The following is a 22466-nucleotide window of genomic DNA, read 5'->3' on the forward strand; positions in this document are numbered from 1 at the left end:
AAGAGAATCTCAAGCAGGCTCTATGCCCAGCATAGAGTCCATTGCAGAGCTTGATCTCACGACCATGAGCCAAAATCAAGACTCAGACACTTAACCAACTGATCTACCCAGGCACCCCTTGTTAGTGCTTTTATATCTCAGCTAAGAAATCTTTGCTTACTACAAGGGCATGAAGACATTCTCCTGTGTAGTCTTCTAGAATATTTATCATTATGTCTTCTATATTTAAGGCTATAATCTATTTTGAATTATTTATGTGTATGAACTAAGGGAGGGATTGAAGAGGTTTTTTGCCTCCCTCCTTTTGATACCCAGTTTTTCCAGCACCATTTGTTAAAACTAGTCTACTTTCCTATTGAGTTGGCTTGGTGATTTGGTTAAAAATCAGTTTACCATATATGTATGGATTTATTTCTTGACTCTATTCTGTCGTATTGATTTATTTGCTTATCCTTACGCCAAAACCACACTGCTTCTTATAATGTAGCTTTAGAATACATCTTGAAATCAGATCTTGTTAGTTCTCCAAATCTGTTCTCTTCAAGATTATTTTGGTTATTCCACATCACTTGCATTTATATAGGTTTTCTATAATCAGATTGCCAAAATCTTCAAAAAATCTTGCCTGGGTGGCTCAGTCGGTTAGGTGTCTGACTTTGGCTCAGGTCATGATCTCACAGTTGGTGGTGTGGGTTCGAGCCCCACGTTGGGTTCAGCACAGAACCTTGCTCAGAGCCTGGAGCCTGCTTTGGATTCTGTTTCTTCTCTCTCTGCCCTCTCCCACTTGGGCTCTGTCTCACTCTGTCTCTCAAAGATAAATAAATGTAATAAAATTTTTTAAAAAGAAAAATCTTGCTAGAATTTTGATTAGGATTTCATTGACTCCATAGATGAATTTAGGAAAGTAGATATTTTAATATTTTTCGAACCCACGAATATGGTATATCTCTCCATTGATTTTGGTCTTCTTTACTTTCTCTCTGCAGTCTTTTGGAGTTTTCAGCATAGGGACTTTGTACATCTTTTGGTTAATTCTATATTTGATCATTTTTGTGGTATTGTTATTGTTTTTATTTATTTTTTTCACTTTAAGAACAGCTATAGTTTTTTAAAAATTTACCCTGCATCCTGTGACCTTACTAATTCTGGTAGCTTTATTTTGTTTTGTTTATATTTTTTAGCTTTATTTTGAGAGAGACAGAGAGACAGAAAGCATGAGTGGGGAAGGGGCAAAGTGGGAGAGAGGGAATCCTAAGCAGGTTCTGCACGGTCAGTGCAGAGCCCGACAGAGGGCTTGATCTCATGAACCGTGAGATCATGACCTGAGCTGAAATCAAGAGTCAGTTGCTTAATCTACTGAGTTACCCAGGTGTCCCTTGTTTGTTTGTTTGTTTTAAAGATTTTATACGGTTTCTACATATAGGATCATGTAATCTGAGAATGAGAGTTTTACTTTTTATTTTTTCTTAATAACATGTGTGTCCTTTGTTTCTTTTTCTAACTTATTATAAAGCTAGGGCTTCCAGTAAAGTATTGAAAGAAATGGTGGGAGCATACATCTTTGTTTCAATTCAGGGAAAAAACATTAATGATTTCACTATTAAATATGTTATTATTTGTAGTTTTTTCAAAGATACTCTTTACCAGCTTGAAGAAATTTACTCCTATTCCTGGTTTTCCAAAAGAAAATTTTTCGTCATGAATGAATGTTCAATTGTGTAAAATGATTTTTTTGCATGTATTGGCATAATTTTCTCTCTTATTCTGTTAAAATTACAAATTACATTGATTTTCAAATGTAAAATTAACCTTATATTCTTGGGGGACCACCTTGGTCATGATGCAGAATCCTTCTTGTATATTTTTGGAACCAATTTGCTAATATATCGTTACGGATTTTTGCATCTCTGTTCAGGAGGGACATAATTTTTCTTTTCTTGTATGTAATTTTTCTTTTGTTTAAATGAAATTGCAATGCTATAAGGAAGTGTTATGCCGATTTCACAAAATACACTGAGAAATGTTTTTTCTTCCTCTATTTTCTGAGTGTATGTAAGGTTAGTATTATTTCTTTATTAAATATTTGATAAAATTCACAAGTTAAATTACGTGGGCCAATAGTTATCTTTATGGAAAGATTTTTTAAAAAATAAATCCAAGTTCCTAAATAGACATTTACAGCAAGGTGGTGGAGGATGGATAGAGTTCCCACACTTTTGCAGCAAAATTGTCTTTATTTAAGATCAGGGCCTGTAGCTTGAGGCCATTCCACATGAGCACACGGACGGCCCCAGTATCCTGGGTTTTCTCTGTACCCTTTCATTCTCTTGGTTCCTGGATCATCACCAAAACCTATGGAAACAAGAAAAGGTCCCGGTTAGCAAACTGTCAGAACTGGCAAATCAGGTAACATCTGTGGGCCCAGAAAACTGAAGAGAACTTTTGTTTCCTCAATCCGTATTTATTGAGACTTTACCATGCATTCAGCTCAGAGTTAAAAGATAGAAATAAGAGGAGCAGTGGGGGACACCCATTGCCTCTAAGTCAAGAGCGAAGGGCAAATCCCTATAGTTGGTGCCTGGGGAGAGGAGGCAGAGAGAACACAACACATGCCTGGTCTGATGAGCTCAGGCTCTGCACAGAACCAAGAAGAGTGGCTGCAGCTCAGCGAGAAGCCGTAGGTCCCTTGTGTTTCACTCTCAGACTGAGGTCTGAACTGGGAGGCCTCCCTGGACAGGACTCTCTGCACCCAGCAACGGGATCCCAATAGGTAGGCAACCGGGGCTGAAACACCTGCATTCCTAACAGTTTGGTAGAGGACCTCCGGGGTCCGAATCAGATTACCGGGCTCTTCCCCACACCCCACACTCAAAATGTTTTTGGTGGAGCTAAGAGCACTTGAATGTTTCACAAGCTCCCAGGTAACTAGATGACTAGCCACAGCACCCAAACTGATTCCTCACATGACAAGGGAAGGCAAAGCATCCAGAATAATGCTGAGAGGTCAGCATTCTGGGCTCTTTGTTCTGCAAAGCTGCCAGCTGGCTGAGGTAACTTTTCTCTCTCCTTGGAAACCCCCACGCAACTTATGTCCTGGGGGTACTTACCCCACTTTGTCCCTGCCACACCTTCTAAGGTATGGGCAGGGGTGGGGAAGGAAACGGGATACTGCTGTCAGACAGACTTGGACTCTGTCCAAGGAAACTCAGGAAATCATTTCACTTCTTTGAGTTTTAGTCGCTTACTAAATATAGACAATGATATCTCCTCAAAGAATTTTCTAAGGATTCAATGAGAGAGTGCATATGGTGCCTGATACAAAGCAAGCACCCGCTAAGTGCCAGCCTATACTGTTCATTAGCAGACTGTGACCTCCAAGAGGGCAGGCAACATGCCTTTTTTTTCTCCTGCTGGACCTGGCCCCAGAGTAGTCGGTCATGTTTGTGGAACCGAAGAAGGAGGCCAAATTCAAAGGAAGGAAACCAAATTGGTGCTAAGACCTGAAGTGTCTGCAAATACAAAGCCTGTAGGCAGACATGCTAAAACAGGAAGTGAGGCGCCCTTCCCCCACCTCCATTCACGCCTCCCCCACTCACTTGCCTCCACTTCCGGTCTTTGTCTCCTCTCCTCTCCTTCAAGATTATCTTTCATTTTAGGTAGTAGTAGTAGTAATAATAATAATAGTTAGTGTTTACTGAATGATTGCCATGCGTCAGGCACTGTCCTCAGCTCTTTGGCTGTATTATCCCAAGGAACCCTCACAACAGCCCTGGGAGACAGGTACTGGCACGATCTCCATTGTCCGGTGAATAAACTGAGGAATACAGAGGTCAGGAGCTTGCCCCAAGTCACACAACTTGAGCCTGGTGGAACCGGGAAAGGAAGCCAGGCCGGCTACATGCTCCAGATGCCTGAGGAGGGGGTGTGTGTGTGCTTGAGGTATGTGCATAGTGTGGCTGAGGTGGTGGTGCGTGCGGTGTATACACGGTGGTGTCTATGTGTGTGTGCACATGCACGTATGCACAGGGAGTCAGTGGGGGAGCGTGCAGAACACTTGCCCTCTGGAAGCGCCAGCCCCCTGCAGCCCTGCAGAGCTACCTAGCTCCTAGCACTACAGAGCTTTTTCTTTTCTTTTTTATTGGTGTGGGGGGGAGGGGGGGTTCATAGATGGCCTTTATTATGTTGAGGTATGTTCCCATATGTGTGTGTGTGTGTGTGTATCAGTATATATGTCACATATATGTGTGTGTGTGTGTGTGTGTATATACACACACACACACACACACACACACACATATATATATATAATTTATTGTCAGACTGGTTTCCACACAACACCCAGTGCTCATCCCGACAGGTGCCCTCCTCAATGCCAACAGGAAGGTATCCATTCTTACTGCCCTTTGGGGAACAGAGAGAAACCAGAAAGGAGGCCAAAGTGGGAGAAGAGGACAGCTCATAGGAAGTAACTGGCTTCTTCTGTCCCAAGCCCGTCCTCATTCTGTCCCTTCCTTGGTTGATGTGTGCCTCAAGCCTCCGGTGCAGTGAGAGTGTCTCCCAGGGCCGATGCCGTGCTCACTTGGATGTGGCCCCCAGTGCCTATAGGCATCCTCTGACTAGCCCGAACCAAGGGTGCCGATGGTCTTCTTGTCCACAGGATGAAGTTCCACAAGCCATGTGCTGTCACGCGAACAGGACGGCATAGCCCAGCAGGCTGCCTGATCTCACGCACGGAGCAGATCCACCCCCACCATTTAATGAACCGGTCGCCCGGTCAGTGATCCAGTCTAGAGAGTGTCTACCTGGACAGGATGCTGGGCATTAACGACAGGTGGAGTTTGGCTCTGAGGCCCTGTGGACTGGCTGCCCTTGGAAGCATCCCGGAAGCAGCGCCCAGGGTTCCAGAGGGCTGAGACAATCTTCTTGTATTCCCTACGGAAGTTCTGGTTCAGGAGCCCGTAGACTATGGCATTAAGGCAGCTGTTGAAGTAAGCCAGGTAGTAGCTGGTGACAAAGAGCCCCTCCGGGACCTGGGGAGCTATTCCTTCTGGGTCGATGGCCACAGCAAGGCCAATGCAGTTCAGCGGGGCCCAGCAGATAGCGAAGATCACAAACACCACGAACATGGTTAGGAAGCTCCGGACATCGCTGGGCCTCAGGCGCAGCTTGGTCTCCAGCTTGGCCTTCCTGTGGGACCGGAGCACCAGCACCCAGATGCGCAGGTAGCAGAAGGACACGACAGCAATGGGGAGGAGGAAGTGAATGACTACCACTGCCACTGTGTACTGTGTGCTGGCCGTCTGGATGAAGGTGCAGGAGTAGACGCGTGGGTCGTACTCCAGGGACCCCACGAAAAAGTTGGGCACCAAGGCCACCAGAGTGAGGAGCCAGATGAGGCAGATGTAGACGGCGGTGTGCCAGTGCCGGTAGATCCGGTGGTAGGCCATGCTGTGACAGATGTAGCAGTAGCGGTTAATGGCGATGGCAGTGATGTTGAAGACAGAGCCAATGACACTCAGGCCCAGCACGAAGCCACTGGCCTTGCAGTGCACCTCCCCCAGGGCCCAGCCGTCATGGAAGATGGCCACGAGGATTAGCGGGTAGGGGTACAAGGCCACCACCAGGTCAGCTGATGCCAGGCTCACCAAGAACAGATTACCTGGAACAGGAAATAGGGAGCAAGAGTCAGCAAGAGACCCCACAATTTCTCTTCTGTCGAATATCCTACCCTTTATCCAGTTACCTTAAACAGTTACTTAAAAGCTACTGAGCTATTAGTACTGGGGATGGAACAGTGGCTTTTGGAGGCACAGCGTTCAGGGCTCACACGGCATGTCTGCTGCTCACTGTGTGACTGAGGCAAGTTACGCAGGCGCTCCAGGCCTCATCTTTCTCATTCGCAGAATGGGAATAATGATACCTACTTTACACTATAGCTGTAGAATTAAATCATGGTGCCGAGTGCTTGGGGACACAGTGGGCGCTCACAAACGATGACAATTTTCATGAGAGGCACAGATGCTCGGGGGCTTGGCATGGTTTAAACTCCAACAAGGATTCCCAGGGACGAGGATCCAAACGTCAGGAAAATTGAATTAACGACACTTAGAGAGTAGCCTGTTGACCAGTCGGGAGAAGATGAGAAAGGAGACTATCAGAGAGATTTATAGGAAGGTGGCGTGTGGGCAGGGAGGGGTGGTAGTGAATCCACTTCCCTGGCTTTTATATGCAAAAGAAGAAAGGACTGGACTCCATGCCACCAGGCCGGGCGTCTGCCGACATGGCCACGTGGCTGGGAGCGTAGGCCCCAGGCAAGGCAACACAAGGGAATATCAGAGTACACGGTTCTTCCTCTTGCAACCTTTCTTCTATCCCACCTGCCAAATGCAGTTCACATTTAGAAAACTGAATTAAAGACACTTAGAAAGTAGCCTGAGCCGCCTCCCTTTGCTGAATGGAGTGTTCTCTGGCGTCACCAAGCTCCGTAGCCAGAGAGAACCTCTGGAAACTACAGCAGCCATTGATTAATATGTGTTGGACGTGTTCTGGGTCAGAATCCTAGGGAAGAGAGGGGGCTACATCCAAAAGAACTCATTTCTATTGCTAAAACATTTGCATTCTAAAACAAACACCGACTCACGAATAAAGCACCAAGAATCTGAAAGGTTGGCCGACATGAAGCTCAGAACATGAGAGGCTCGATCCCTGATGCCACTTGTTTCACTCACCGAGTGCACTGTTGGAGCACCAACTACATGCTCAGAAGATGATATCCTCTCCAGCCATAGAGACCCTTGGGAATGCAGTGGGCACTAGACGTCATCTTTCAAGCCTTCTAGCCTCTTACCACATGGTGGGGTGCAAGCTGCCGGCCCTAGAGCAGCTGAACACGGAGGGCAGATGGAATACGTGTGCGGGAGGGACTCCCCAAGGAGGCAAGGACACTGGCTCCGGTGCCACCATGAATGTGTTCTGTATGTGGCAGAGGCTGATGTGACCACCTCAGGGGTCCAAAGCATCAGGCAGGGTCCAAAAGGTGCAGCCATCAGAGAGAGGTCTGGCTGTGGTCTGGCTTGAAGGGGGTACAGAAAAAGGGAGGCTCAGAGTCACCTGGCTGGGGATCCTTCTGAGTCAGACCCCCAGGTAAGGTAGACTCCAGAATTACAGTTACAAACCCCCAAGGTAGAGAAAGGGCTGTTTCCAGCCCGTTCCCCACGCACACTTACCATGTCTCAAAGAAGTTTCCACAGGATGCGCTCCAGATGGGGGTGGGAACACAGAAGACCCCCAGGCAGCCTTCTTTTTTTTTTTTTTAATTTTTTTAACGTTTATTTATTTTTGAGAGAGAGAGAGACAGAGAGAGAGACAGAGACAGAGAGAGAGAGAGAGAGAGAGAGAGAGAGAGAACACGAGTGGGGGAGGGGCAGAGAGAGAGGGAGACAGAATCTGAAACAGGCTCCAGGCTCTGAGCTGTCAGCACAGAGCCTGATGCTGGGCTCAAACTCAGGAATGGTGAGATCTTGACCTGAGCCGAAGTCAGATGCCTGAGTCACCCAGGTGCCCCCAGGCAGTCTTCTTGAAGTGCCTATTCTGGCCTTAGAGGCATGTAGTCAACCTCACTCAGAACCAAGAGAAAAGAAGCCTGTTAGCTTCCTGGGACTCGTCAGGACCTAACCACTCCTGAGTCAGAGCTATGTGAGGGCCCAAGGGAGATAGGATGTAACTGATGTAACATCGTTTGGACAATTAGGCATCTTAATGGGATAAAATTGGGATAAAACCTGGTCACATTCTTCCTGCTGGGTATGGCCAGGCAGGAAATGCACATCTGAGGACGTGCTTGAGGTGTGGAGTGGGTCTCCTGCTTTTCCATTCAATTCCCAGTCATGTTTGCTGTCTCCACTGGTGGATTTCAGTCTCTGGCTCTCCTGCTCACACCTCACCTGGCTCCAAGATGGCAAGGTATTTCTTCTCTCAAAGTTCTTGTTCTCAGCTGAATCAGGAGCCCTTGTCTCTTCCCAGAATTTTAAGTGTCTTTTTGACACTTGGAGGTGGTGCTGGAAGCCGGAATGACATGGGTAATTTCAGCTCTGTCACTTTGAGGTTGGGCAAGTTACTGAATTTCTCTCTCCGTGACTGTTCCTTCATGGGTTCTCTCCTTTTCTTCTGAGGCCCTCCTTCCTTCTCTTCCCATGCATTCCACTTGGCTGTTTCTGTGAAGAAAATCACTTCTTTCCAACATAGGAATATTGGTCTCTGCAGGGCCCTCTGGGCTCCTGATTGAGCAGCAAACAAGCTTTTGGCACTTGCAAGCACGTGCGGAGAAAGTCAAGGGCTGCTGGGAGCTGGTGCCAGCTCAGCCAGCTGTTTCCCCCGAAAACCAGTGAAGCTCTGCCGTGTTAATGTGGCTCATCCCCTAATAATGCCCCAGAGGCTGGCAAACAGCTTGTAAATAGTGGGAAGAACACATTCAACCCCACGTAGACAGTGATTCAATTACTCTCCCCTATTGCTCCGGCTGTTCCTAAAAGGCTGAAATCAACCAGTTCCCGCTGTAGGTTCATCTGCCCAGACATCAGACTATCTCCCAGATTTCTTGACATAATTCCAAATTAGGCAAATGAAATTCTTGTTTTGTCTCCCATCTGTAGGAAGCCAGGTCCTCTCTGGAGGATCCTCAAGGGAGATCTAGTTCTCTATCCATTTCTTCCCCTAGACAGGTGAGAAATCAATCAGGGTGCACACAACAGTGCTCATCCCCCAGTGCACGGGCTTCTAATGAATATTTACATCACAAGTCCTGGCGTGATTTATTTCCATCTGGCTCCATCAGACAGGGTGTATTAGTGGAGACAGCCTTCCACAACAGGGCTTTGTTCACTAATACGGGATTCCCTTTTCATATTCATACACAGAGCACATCCCTCACACACAACCACCATAATCCCCTCCCTCCTCGCTTCCTCTGTCTTTTTTTTCTGGGAACTCTACTTAACAAGGATCTGGTAATCCGGGGGGGAGGGGGGGGAAGAAAGCCAGCAGACGTCGTCGAGCTATCTAGTCTTCATCAGATAGGAAAATTCCAGAAGGTAAAGCTATCTCCATCCCTTGCCCCTCCTCCTGTGCGCCCCCTGCATCCCTCCTCCCTGTGCCCACCCTGCATGCCCGAAAAAAGAGTTTGTTGGATTTAAATTGTCCTCGGTCATTGAGCTAAAAGCCAGTGTAGAAACAAATAGTCATGGAATCATTTTCTCAGTAAATATTTCTGAGTATCTACCAGGCACCAGCTCTGCCTTTGCCAGGGCCGAGGGAGGCATGGTGAACAAGAGACACACTCCCTCCCCACACAAAGCTCATGGTCTCAGAGAAGCCAATTAAATAAATAAAAAACCAAGACGTAGAAAGGTTAAAATAGGGAAATAAACAGATCGTCTATCATTTCTAACAGGGTTAAACTTTTGTGCCTTGGGGTCATCTTCTATCCCTTACCTATTCAAACATACAATATGTCTATTGAGTACTACCGTGTGTGGGTCAAAGACATGGCCCCTGCTGTTGAGAGGCCAACAGGGCTATTGGGGAAACAGACACAAAAACAGCAGCCAATCAGTGTGGTGAGAGCTGGGAGGGAGGCCAGGCTAAGGGAGCAGTGAGGAAGTACTCAGGTGGCCTGAGGCCGGAGGCAGTGGCAGGAGATGGGGCTGGTCAGAAAGGAAAGTTCACCAAGGAGTTGAACAAAATCACAAAGACCCTTGCAACAGGCCTGCCTCCTTCCTAGAATGGCTGTTTTCTTCCAATGGGATTTGTACGGGAAAGGGCAGAGGAAATAATAATCATCTCTAAACTAAACTGAACTATTTTTATCAGTTCCTTTCTGGGGATAAGTATCTGAAATCACTGAGCAGATCATTTATCAAAAACTTGATTTCCTCGGGCACCTGGCTGGCTCAGTCAGTAAAGCATGTGACTCTTGCTCGTGGAGTTGTGGGTTCATGCCCTTCATTGGGTGTAGAGATTACTTAAAAATAAAATCTTAAAAAAAAAAACAAACTTGATTTCCTTACAAACACTAAAACAAATGGCTTTTACATTAATGTAAGCTCCTAATTTGGTTCCCAAATTCCTTGGTGGCAGAGATTGTGTTCCACTAAAATGACATTATTTATGAAAATCTTAGAGAGTGTGGATGCGTCTAAGGGCTAAGTTGAAATGTAACTTTGGTTTAATTAAAAAAGAAAAGGACTGTTAGGCAAGCTAATAGTGTAAACAAAAACATGACGGGTGTGCTTCAACCACTTAAAAGAAGAAAACGTATTCTTTTTCCTTTTCTTCTTATGCCAAGAGCATAAACATCTATTTTTTAAAAAATGAGATTCTTGTTACAAAATATTCTTCCATAATCATCAATAGAGATATCTGGAGACTCTTATGGTACTATTTTATTACTTCACTTACACTTAATACTAACAACAAAGCAAAAATTTGTATAGCACCTTGGAGTTTATAATGTGCCTTTACATAAATTGGCTGAATTATCTATCACAAGAATCCTTTAAAGTTGACAGCATGGTTTCCATTTCAAGAAACTGACACTAAGATTATGCGAACTGCCAATAGCCCTAACAGAGAAAGAGTGACAAAGAAGGGGCACTGGAGGGAATCAGGAAAAAGAAATGCCAAGGGCAATGGTGTAGTTTCTTGGTCATCCACCAAGGTGAGAAAGAACAGGAAAGTGTGCCCATTTAACCTGGCCATTAGGAGGTAACATTAGCAAGGGCAAATTCTGTCAAATGTTGGAGAATAAACTTTTGCACTGTAGCTGGCTCTCCCAATCAGCTCTGGCTTCAAGACAAGGAAAGAAATGGAAGGGTCCTTGCCAAGGGATATCCCCTTGATGGGGGGGGGGGGGGGGGATGTACAGAGTCTTTTTCCTTTTCTGTCTCTTTTAAATGGGAAAGATTTTTATCTGGTACATAATAAGCACACAGTAATATTAGCTCTAATTTATTACTGTTGTTTTTATATTATTATTAGTTGCATAGAAAAAAACAAGAAAGAGACTCTCAACTACAATCTTGGACTATAATTCCTGGAGATAAGATATGAGAAGTCACAGTTCAGGAAGGACAGCATAGAAGGTAGGACACTGACCCCAGGATGAAAACTCCCTCAGCACTGGGGACTCTACTTCTCAACTCCCCAAATTCTACTCTTTCAGCAATAAGTATTTTAAATTGTAAGACCTAATAGTGGCACTGGTGTCTTCAGAATTTTGTGATATATCATGCTAAACACAGAACCCAACTTACGGGGAAAAAAATAAAAAGTCAGTCGAACACAGAAGTCTCCATGCCCCTGGGCTACTGAGAGCTACAGAGAGGGAATTAAAGAGGATTATGAGCTTTCTTGATTGTTCAGCTAAAGACATAATTATGGGATTTAAAATGTGTTTGTCTTTGCTTGGTGAAGAGATAAGAAAGTATTCAGAGCAGAAACATGAAGTTGGAGAGCTCAGGCAACATCAGGGAGAGAGTCCAAACTAGCCCAGTTTGGTCTTCAGCTGATAAGCACTGCAAACCCCTCGGGCTGAGCAGGTCAAAGGACACCTGTCACCAAGTGGAGCGTCTCCATGAGTGGTTGGTGGTGGTAGGATGATGCCGGGACCGAGTGGAATCCACCTCACCTATAACACCTGGAGTGCACAGGGACTGTGGGTCTACTAAGCATTTCCTCCAAGCCTCCCAAGAGCCTTTGCGTGAAGCCAGCCTATCTATTCATTCATCATTTACACCCTCAGTCAACAAGTGGGAGGAGAAGGCGGGCTCTGCTCCAGTCTAACTGGGCATGCAAAACCCCTGCCAGGCTGGAAATTCCCATCAGGAAGCCTGCAATGTGGTCTCTGTCCCTGGAAAAAGATGGTACAGGCTGAGCATCACTGGGTGCCTGGAGGACAGAGCAGACTCTGGACAAGGACCTGTGTGTTCGGCAACGAAGTCCTCCATGTTTTCCTGGGCAATCCCAACGTCAAACATTTCACATCCTTTCTCCTTACATATCACCAAACTGTCTTCCCCAACAGCCTCTAACTCAGACGCAGCACAAGAATCCATTGTCAGCCCACGGCTGCTGTCACCTGGGAAATCAGCTACTGTGCCTATGGGCCAGGAGTAACTGATGCTTGTCGTGCTTTCACCTCTCTTAATGGAGATCATCTCGACATGACACTAAGGACATGAGTCTCTCAGCTCTCTTCCGTGTGGCCGACTGGACAGTGAAGGTAATGGCAGGAGGCTCACATTCTACAGGCAGCCCAGACCAGCAAGGGGCAAACTCCCTAAGGAGCCACTGAGGCACAGTTTGGGGCAGCCCAGGCATGGCTGGAGGCGGCCGGCCACACAGGAGCAAGTGGAGCAGGCACACCTTTGTGTAGAGGTGCCACTCAGCTTTCAAGGACAAGAGTGAGGTGTACTGTGTCCTTTTAGTGTTCAAAGCAATTCGGTTCCGTAAGAACTCCACTGATGGCATGTGCAGTTCTGAGTGCCGTAATGAGCCTGCCCCACCTCGTGAAGCACGATTAATTCCTTCCGACCCATTGCCTTCTGTTGCCGTGTCCATTTTCAACTTGTTTCAACACCCGTATTCAGTCCTTAGTATGCCCTCAGCTCTGTGGACAGAAATGGACTAAAAGTCTCAGCCTTCAACAAACTCATAGTCCCACAGGGAGAGAGAAAGACCAACAACAGGACAGCGAGGCAGGAGCTGTCTGGGGAGGGCCCGTGGAAGCCCGAAGAGGGAGACAGAGTCCCCACGCCTTTCTTGCTATTAACAAGCAACGTCAACAACCGAACCGGGACATTCACTAGCAGGAAGAGGCAGGGAGCTCCCCGAGATGAGGCAGTGCATAGCACGCGTGGACTGTGTGGGAATGGTTGTAGTTCACAAGTGCGATGAGAGGAGAGAAGAGGCTGTTGCATTAGCTTAGCGGGGGCTAGCCCCTGGAGAAGGGCTGTGTGAGCCGCGCTCCCGAGTCACCTGTGGTATAGACCCAAGGCAGTAACGGATGGCAGTGACTCCACTGGTGGCAAGAGCCACTGCAGGACTGAGCAGGGAAGGCTGACTGGACCCTATGGATATAGTTTCCTCAAGCGATGGTGAGTGTGTAAGGTAGGGCAGTAGGAGTAGGGAGGGCAGGAAAGGGGCATATTGAGAGATATTATAAGGCAAAACTCATGGGGACTCGGGGAATGAAGGAATGACTCCCAGGGATCAGGTGTCTGGGAGGAGAGAAGAAGGAGGTCTAAACACTGGCATCTGGTAAGCCAAGGAAAGAAGGTTTTCAAGGAGGGAGTAGGCCTCGATGACAGATATTTGCACACAGGGGCATTTCTGAGGCCAGGCTGCAGAACACTGAGGAGGAGATGGGGAGCAGTGAGGTAGCGGGTGGAAATTGATGTCTGGTTGTGACGGGACAGAGAGTAGCAATGAACTTAGAAGCAGACATACAATCAAGGGAAAATTCTTTTCTTTTTCTTTTTTTGGAAATGCTGTTTTATCTTATTATTTTATTTATTTATTTTGACAGAGAGAGAGAGAGAGAGAGAGAGAGAGAATCCCAAGCAGGCTCTACACTGTCAGTGTAGAGCTGGACACGGGGCTTGATCTCATGAACGGTGAAATCATGACCTTAGCCGAGATCAAGAGTCAGATGCTTCACTGACTGAGTCACCCAGAAGCCACTTTTTTTTAAACACCAGAGACCCTTGGGTATGTGTGCCTATTTGTGTGTATACCTGTGTGACTGTGTGTGCGTGTGTGTGTGTGTGTGTGTATGTGTATGTCTATGATAGACATTGAAAACACAAATAAGAGAGAAAGAACTTGATGGGGGAAGGTTCCAGAAAAGCAGGGAAAGGAAGAGATAAAAATCAAAAATGCAGAGATTATTGTTGGCTAAGTCTAGACCGGGGCAAGCATGGCCGTGGCAGGCATAGAACATGTCCTCAGATGCTGTCAGGAAAGCCTCAAATATGGTAGGTCCCCAGGAAGCACACACTGAGAATTGTCAACCGCCAACCCAGTGCCATGTAAAAAAAAAAAAAAAAAAAAAAAAAAAAGAGTGAACCAAACACCTGGTCTTCCCTTCCAAGGTGGGTCAATGCCCCAGATCTGTCTCCAATCTTCCCTCCATCCCTCCCTCTCTTTACTGCTGTCTCTGAAAAGATCGACCCAATGCATGCAGCAACAGAAGCCACAGATAGGGTAGTTCCAGGAAAAAAGGACAATTAATCTAACCACTTACCTGCCACCAGGATCATCCCTATTGGGAATGACAAGAGGAACTGGGGCACCTGAGTGGCTGAGTCGGTTAAGCATCCGACTCATGGTTTCAGCTCAGGTCATGATCTCACAACTCCTGAGTTCAAGCCCCACAACCCAGCTCTGCGCTGACGCTGATGGTGCAAAGTCTGCTTGGGATTCTCTGTCCCCCTCTCTCTGCCCCTCCCCCACTCAGGCTCTCTCTCTGGCTCTCTCAAAAATAAATAAATAAACATTTTTTACAAAAGGAACGGAAAGAGGAACTGCGTCTGTAATAGTCAAGTAAAGGATACTGGCGTCTGTCTGCTAAGGTTCTATGATCTTAATATGGGCTGTGTGCCTTGGTTATGGGACCTCTGAGTGTTCTCATTGCCACAGTCCTATCTTCTCAACACCAATGAATTAAGGAACCAAACTTAATTACAGAAAGGTCTGACATGAGTGTTTCTTAAAGTCACTCCAAACTCTCAGTAGAGGAGACTTGATTCCTAGTGGAATGAGTGCAAACTCCAAGTGCTGACAGTTTTTAAGCACCTTTTCAGATCTCACCCTGCTAGGGTTTAACTGAAGTCAATGGTATGCTTTTTCATGACCCTCGTCAATAAATGCAATGGTCAAATCAAAGCTGGTTGAATTGCATGACTAGACCAGCCACCAATGTGTCAGGAATTAACGTCATTTAGCTATAGTGTCAAAATTTGTTCCTGGTGTGAACTCAACAGGAAGTAGGAACAGGGGATGTGCCAGCAAGTCACAAGCTCATTACACACCCCGGCCACACTCCCAAATCAGTAAGGCTTCCGGGAGCGCCCCCCCCCCCCCCCCCGCGATGGAGGAGGGGAGAAGATGCCTGTCTGCTTCAGGTTAAGAAAAAAAAGCAGTTCCCCCCGCTCCCCCCCCAAGTCTCCTTTTCCTTAGCAGGCTGCCCAGATTATTCACCAGGGAAGCCAGCCCTCCAGGCTATCTCTAAACACCTGGTTAGTCAGGGAGAGAAGTCGCCTGTGTCAGAACCTGGAGGACCCAGCCCCACCTCCCTCCTGCCCCTCTGTGCCGGGGAAGCATGTTTGTGGTTCCAGCAAAGGGACAATGTGATCAAAAATTTCAAATACCACTTTCTAACCACAACCTGCCCTTTCATAATATATAGATTTTACTCAGAGCATGTAATAATGTCTTGAAAAAGGTATTCCAGATAATACTAACCACCACTACTGAAATGATGGCGTTAGAAAGCATGTTTCTACTTAACAGTGTTGTTTCCCATATTATGAACAGTAGCTCCTAATTTTATTTTTTGTTTGTTCTTTACGTAAAAACACTGGAGTCACAGATCCGCACAAAATATATATACCCATTTACAACTGGCCTTTCGGAATGGTCTGGTTCCTTAGAAAAGCACAGTTAAACTACATACTTGGCTTTCTTGCTGTTGCTTTTTAATTTTAATTCACTCTAATATTTGAAGGGCCCTTAAGCCCAAACTAGGAAGTTACAAATTGACAAACAGGGCTTTGAACTTCTTTGCAGGCTGAGGTGCTCAGCATGCTCCAATGATCTCTCAGGATCAGAGTTCAGAGACTCCCTCCCTCACCCCTGCCCTTGTAGAGCCCCGGAGTGGAAACACTGAAATGAGAGTGGGCAGAAGGGAAAAATACTTTCAGGACTGCAACCCTATTTTGCCAAATCATCGTTTTAATCTTCACCGAATCCCACGAATTCTCTGTCTTCAGAAAGGACCCCATTATCTCAAAGCAATGTAGTTCCCACCCAAGCAGACCCTGCAGATTTCTGCATCTGCGCTCTCTTGGCTGGAAATGGGTCTTCGGCGAACTGGAGAGAAGTTTCTAACCCAAAGCTCACCCGAGAGCTTCCCTGAATTCATTCATCTTCTTGGCACCTGCTTTGTGAACCCCTGTGCTCGGCAGGGGAGGGAGAGAGGTGTCAAAGATCCTGAGATTTCTGTGGCCAGATAGGGGCACCATCTGGACCCGCACAAATTGGAGCACCCCGGATGACAGCAGCCTCCAGACACGTGCGTTCCCACAGCGCCGGCGCCGTGCCAACAAGTGCGCCAGAAAAACTTTGTGCAATTCACTCTGGCACAGGTCCGCCAAGTGCCCTCCGGCGGCTGCGAGAGGCGGACGCCGGCGCCTCGCGTCGGGGAAGGGCAGGAACTCACCCTAACTTTTGAGCTGAGGACCAAACTTGGGGACTAGGTTAGAGAATAGGGACCGGGGCGCCCGGGACTGAGGACGCGCAAAGAGGCGGATGGCGGGGTCAGGGTCGAGGCCAGACGCCAGCCCCAGCAGCGGGCGTGGCGCTCACCTGCGTTCCGGAGCTTGCGGTTCCTGAGCACGGAGAGGATGACCAGGAGGTTGCCCACAACGTCCACCGCGGTAGTGACGATGAGCACGGTAGACAGCGCGGGCGCCTCCCAGAGAGGACGGGCGGTCCCCGAGGGCCGCGCGCGGCCCGTCCCCGGCCAGTCCGGGCGCATGGCCAGCTCGCCCGCCTCGCAGCAGTTGGCGTAGGAGATGTTCTCAGGCATCCTGGACCCTCCCGCGCCGCGCGCGCCAGCCACCGCGCCACCCGCCGTCGCCTCAGGGAGCGCGGTGCCGCGCCTGGAGTTCTCGCCCTCCCCTCTGTGTCCCGGCTGCGCGGGCGAGGGAGGAGGCCTGTAGGGAGGGACCCAGAGGAAATAATTAAGCGTGGGCAGGGGGCGGAGAGAATGTAGGAACTGGAGGGCGACTTGGGGTGCAGCCTTGCCCAAAGGAGCGCCTTCCTCGGTGGCTGGCTCCGGAGCAACTGAGACCCAGGGCCCAACTGTGCCTGGCCCAGCCCAGGTCTCAGTCCCTGAGCGCACCTCCACGCCCAGATCCCAGATTCCTTCCTCCCTCAACCCCCAAGAGAAGCTGTGCCCAGGAAGGGACACCTAGGTTTGCAGACTGGAGAAGGTGGTGGTGGTGGGGACCTGCCCACCTGTTGTCAGAAGGGCAAGGTTTGCAGTCCCCATGGGGCTGTGCAGCTCCAAAGAGAACATAGTCCCTCCCCAGCGTATGGGGACAGATGCCAGGACAGAGTAGGGTAGAGGGCTGCTCCAGGCAGCTACAGGAGAAAAACAAACCTGTGCTATTTATTGAGCACTTGTTGTTTATCCTGGGAGATATTGATGATGTCTCTGCCCTGCCCTTTTTATAAACCAAGACATCTATTGATATATGAACATTTATTTAATTATGACAATACTTAAACAGATGTATGGTCAATACTGGAGATTATTATTATGTGGTTTGGGAGGGTTTAGAATAACAACAACAACATAGAGTGAAAGGTGACTCCTGGAAACAAGGAACTTAGATGCTCTTTATTTAAAACGTTCGAGCACTTACTCTGATAATAACAGTAGTGAAACGATACCCTCTCTGAGGGTACATTTTATGCCAAGTGCTGTGCTAAGCACTTTTCACATCATCAGAATCATTAAAATCAAAATGAGAATTTTAAATATGAGGAGGAGGCGATGTGCCTGGACACACTGCTTCCACGAGAATACAAAATGGTACAGCCACTTGGAAGAGCTGTTTGGTGGCTCCTTATGGAGTTAGACGTAATCCATCCTCTGACCAGAAATGAAATGAGAATAAAACATATGCCCGCAAAAAAGACTTGTGGCAGAATGTCCAGAGCAGCCTTATTTATAGTAGCCCAAACCTGGAAACAGCCCAAATGCCCGTGAATGGGTCAACACATTGTATATTCATACATAGCCTACCACTCCGCAATAAAAACTACGGATATACACAACACGGATTAATCTCAGAAATATTCTATGAAGCAAAAGAAGCCAGACACAAAGGAGTACACACTCTACAATTCATTTATATGAAGTCAAAATATGGGAAAAATTAATCTATGGTGATAGAAATTAGAGCAATGGTTGCCTATGGCGGGGCGGGGGGTGAGGATTGACTGGGACAGAGCGTAGAATAAATTTCTGGGATGTCATGTGCGTGGTATTTCATGTGAATATAATATGTGTTATTTTCTGTGGGGCGCCTGGGTGGCTCAGTCGGTTAAGCATCGACTTCGGCTCAGGTCATGATCTCATGGTTCATGGGTTCGAGCCCCGCATCGGGCTCTGTGCTGTCAGCTCGGAGCCTGGAGCCTGCTTCGGATTCTGTGTCTCCCTCTCTCTCTGCCCTTCCCCTGCTCACACTCTGTCTCTCTCTGTCTCAAAAATAAATAAAAAACATTCATTAAAAAAAATGTGTTATTTTCTGTAAATCATACTCTCCCACTTCCAGCCTGTCCCGACCCCCAAGAACAAAAAACAAAAGGGAGAATTCAGTGAAGAGGGAGGCAGTGCTGGTATGATGATTCAGGAGAAGGATGTGCTAGTTGGAGAACAGCCAGAGCCCAAGGAATGAATGAATATTCTTGCTAGCATGGAGAGGCCCCTCCCCTGTGGTAGAAAGGAAGCAGAAGCCAGGGGTAAGTTCCCAAGTGTTTCTAGACTGCTGTGAGCAAGTGAGGGAGTTGCACTCTGGCTGCTCTAATCTCAAGGAGTTTGAGGCTACCTCATTAGGCAGGACTGGGGGAGGGCGGGGAGAATAGGAGAGGTTCGAAGACAGGAGAAGGTATGAAATGTCATTTCAGAAAATAGGTACACTAACTAGGAGCATGGCAAATGTGTCAGGAGAGAGAGTAAGCTCCTGTGCAGCTTAAGATCCTGGCTTTAAATGAAGCCAGTCAGCCTCGTGGGGTGGGTTGTCCATCAGCAACCTGGATCTGCTGGGGACAGGCAAGGAGGGGGCAGGGGGAATTTCAGCAGGGATTGGGGTTGGCCAGCCAGAGTAAATAACTGAAGGAAGTTCAAGTCATGACAGGAAGACAAAGCCTAGGATCTACATTAAATGAGAGATGCTGAGAAAACAGGAGGAGGCTGAGAAAGAGGGGATCAAGGAAGTGGAGGGAATTCAAAGAATTGTAGGTGAATCTGAAAAAGAAAACAGCTTGTGGTGTTGGACTTGACTGACACTTGCTTGAGATTTCTTAAGGGTACAGATTCTGTTTGAAGTGAGGGCTCCGAGTGTGATGATTGGAGTTGGTGGCCGGAAGAATGTGAGGGAAAGTTCACTGGAAATGGCAAGGTCAAGGGTGGGTATTGGGGCAGTGAGAGAAAAGGGGAACTGAGTCAGGGGGCAAATCCCAGTGAATGAAGAGGAACGATCAGTGGGCAAGAGAGCTGCGGGAAAGAGGAAAAAGAAGAGACAGCAGGATGGTGTGAATGTCACCAGCCATTTCCAAAGAGAGGATAACCAAGCTCTCCTTGTTCTTACAGACGCATAGGGAGCAAACATAACGTGGCACTTCAGCTTTGAGCAGCCCTCATGACAATAGATGAGTTGAATACAAGATAAACTGCCCCAGTTCAGCACATCAATAACACACATTTGGTTAATTGAGTCTGAAACGGGAAACGGCCCTGGACTGCCCTGGGATGTGATTATGCACATATCCACAACAGTGCATCAGAGATCTTTGGGCACCAGGAATTGGGGTGCTCTCTGCTTAAGAAGTCAGTATTATATCCTGGCACAGCTGACCAGGCTGGTACTTAGAAGGCAGGGGAAGGTACTGCTACTTTGGAAGACAGTTTGATGGTTTCTTACAAAACTAAGCACGTTATTGCCATACAATACAGCGATCACACTGTTAGGTATTTACCCAAAGGAATTGAAAAGTTATCTCTATACTAAAACCTGTGCATGGATATTTATAGCAGCTTTATTCATAATTTCAGAAATTGAAGGCAACAAGGTATCCTTCAGTAGCTTAATGGATAAACTTCGTTATATAGGGACAATGGAATATTATTCCTCACTAAAAAGAAAAGAGTTATCAAGCCACAAAAAAGACATGGAAGAACCTTCAATGCATATTCCTAAGTGAAAGAAGTCAATCTAACAAGGTTACATACTATTTGATCCCAACCATATAATTAGAATATTCTATAGTATGCAAAATGCAAAACGATGGCAATAGTAAAAAGATCAGTGGTTGCCAGGGATTCAGGGAGATAGAATAGGCAGAGCACAAAGGATGTTTAGGGCAGTGAATCTATTCTGTATGATACTACAGTGGTGAATTGGTGTCATTGTACTTTTGCTCAAACCCATACAACACCAAGAGTGAACCCTAATGTAAACCATGGACTTTGAGTGATAATCAGGTATCAATGTCAGTTCATCAACTGCAACAAATGTACCACTTTTGGGGGGCAGGGGATATTGGTAATGGGGGAGGCTATGTATGCGCAGGAGATGTATGGGAACTCTTTGTACTTTCCCCTGAATTTTGCTGTGAAACTAAAACTGGTCTAAAAAATAGTCTACTTATGAGGTGCCTGGGTGGCTCAGTCAGCTGAGTGTCTGACTCTTGATTTCTGCTCAGGTCATGTTCCCAGGGTTGTTGGATGGGGCCCCTTGTTGGGGCTTAGGATTCTCTAAGGATTTTCTCTAAGAAGATTCTGCTTAGAATTCTCTCTCTCTCTCCCTCTGCTCCTCTTCCCCACCTTCTAAAATAATAAATAAATAAATAAAAATTAAAAATAGTCTACTTAAAAGGGGAGGGAAAGGGAAGAAGGAGGGTTGTTGCCAGGGAGGGTAAAAATGCCCCAGGACTCACACATCCTCAGCCAAAACAGAATCCACCCCACTATCAACAAGACAGACTACAGCAAATCTAGAGAGAGAGGTCATGATGGTGCAGAGGTTGAAGCTAGGACACCCAAGGGATGGAGTGGGGTCCCTGATTTAAGAGAGAGGGTTATGGGCACCTGGGTGGCTCAGTCGGTTAAATCTCTGACCTCAGCTCAGGTCATGATCTCACAGCCCACGAGTTCAAGCCCCACGTCAGGCTCTGTGCTGACAGCTCAGAGCCTGGAGCCTATTTCAGATTCTACGTCTCTTTCCTTCTCTCTCTCTTCCCCTCCCCTGCTAGTGCTGTCTCTCTCAAAAATAAATAAACTTAAAAAAAAAATTAAAAAAAAAAAGAGAGAGAGAGGGTTATTACATTCCAGAAACTAAGAAGACATCCCAGAAGGAGTGAACTCAGGGCTGGGAGGCTAGGCTGGGCCAGAGAAGTGGGCAGGAACTGGTCTAGGTAGGCCTCAAAGCCACCTTGAGGACTCTGGACTTGTCCCCATGTGGTGAAATCCATGGAGGGGTTTGTCGGACATCTGCACCCTGCCCTACTTTGCAGGCTTCCCTTCTGATACAGAGAGGATGTCTGCCACAGAAAGCAGTTCCCACGCTGACTGTTTCAAGCATAGAAGAGATGGCTTCGGTGTTCCAAGCTGATGGCCTCTTTTTTTTTTTTAATTTTTTTTAATTTAATTTTTTTTTAACGTTTATTTATTTTTGAGACAGAGAGAGACAAAGCATGAACGGGGGAGGGGCAGAGAGAGAGGGAGACACAGAACTGGACGCAGGCTCCAGGCTCTGGGCCATCAGCCCAGCTCGAACTCATGGACCGTGAGATCGTGACCTGAGCTGAAGTCGGACACTTAACCGACTGAGCCACCCAGGCGCCCCGCTGATGGCCTCTTAACGTGAGAGGATTCGATTCACAATAGGTGAAACCAACAGTGGCTGCCAACAGTGAAATGAAACTATATGAGAAGAAAAATCAAACCCTGGAGGAGGAAGGGGAGAGAAACAAAGGAGAGAGGTTCAAGATTCCTAGCTGGTTTCTCAACAAAATAAATCAACACGTTGACACCTACAGAGAGTCCTAGTGTGACAAAAATGAGCAGGACTGGTGTTCCCTACACTTGCCCCCAAGTCCAAATGCAAATCAAAATATGCTCACAGGAGCTCAGCATCTCACATCCCAACAATAATACCTTTCAATCTGGATAGTACTTGAAACCTTTTCCAAACCACTTTACAAACACCACCTCATGTCCCCTTTGTAAAGCTCCGTGAGGCCCGGGAGGCAGGTATGATTGGTCCAGCTGGAAAAGACAGGAACGGGCTCTCAGAGATAAGTCACTTGCCAAGGTCGGTGGCTGATGAGTGGCCAAGATGAGTCTGTAAACCAGCTGTCTAACAGAATCCATTTCTTTTATTGAATGCATAATGGTTTTT

At 47.0% G+C, this 22466-nt stretch overlaps 1 protein-coding gene across 1 annotated transcript; it reads right to left on the reverse strand.

Moving 5' to 3' along the window:
- Positions 1-4787: 4787 nt before the first annotated feature.
- On the reverse strand, positions 4788-16864 carry MTNR1B (melatonin receptor 1B). The gene is made up of 2 exons (XM_047071967.1): positions 16642-16864; positions 4788-5659 (listed from the first exon to the last, which is right to left on the reverse strand). Exons 1-2 carry the CDS (start codon positions 16862-16864, stop codon positions 4788-4790), a joined length of 1095 nt encoding a protein of 364 aa, XP_046927923.1.
- Between the last annotated feature and the right edge of the window lie 5602 nt (positions 16865-22466).

The sequence above is a fragment of the Lynx rufus genome, unplaced genomic scaffold (assembly GCF_022079265.1).
Source record: "Lynx rufus isolate CCGP_SWC_20201006 ecotype Redwood Valley unplaced genomic scaffold, mLynRuf1.p SCAF_9, whole genome shotgun sequence".
Lineage (NCBI taxonomy): Eukaryota > Metazoa > Chordata > Mammalia > Carnivora > Felidae > Lynx > Lynx rufus.

What these genes read in the sequence shown, in the direction of transcription:
- MTNR1B (XM_047071967.1), bottom strand. Translation starts at nt 16,864, where the DNA reads ATGCCTGAGAACATCTCCTACGCCAACTGCTGCGAGGCGGGCGAGCTG. An exon ending in CCGCAAGCTCCGGAACGCAG is followed by an intron (nt 5,660 to 16,641) that starts GTGAGCGCCACG and finishes TTCCTGTTCCAG; the next exon opens with GTAATCTGTTCTTGGTGAGC.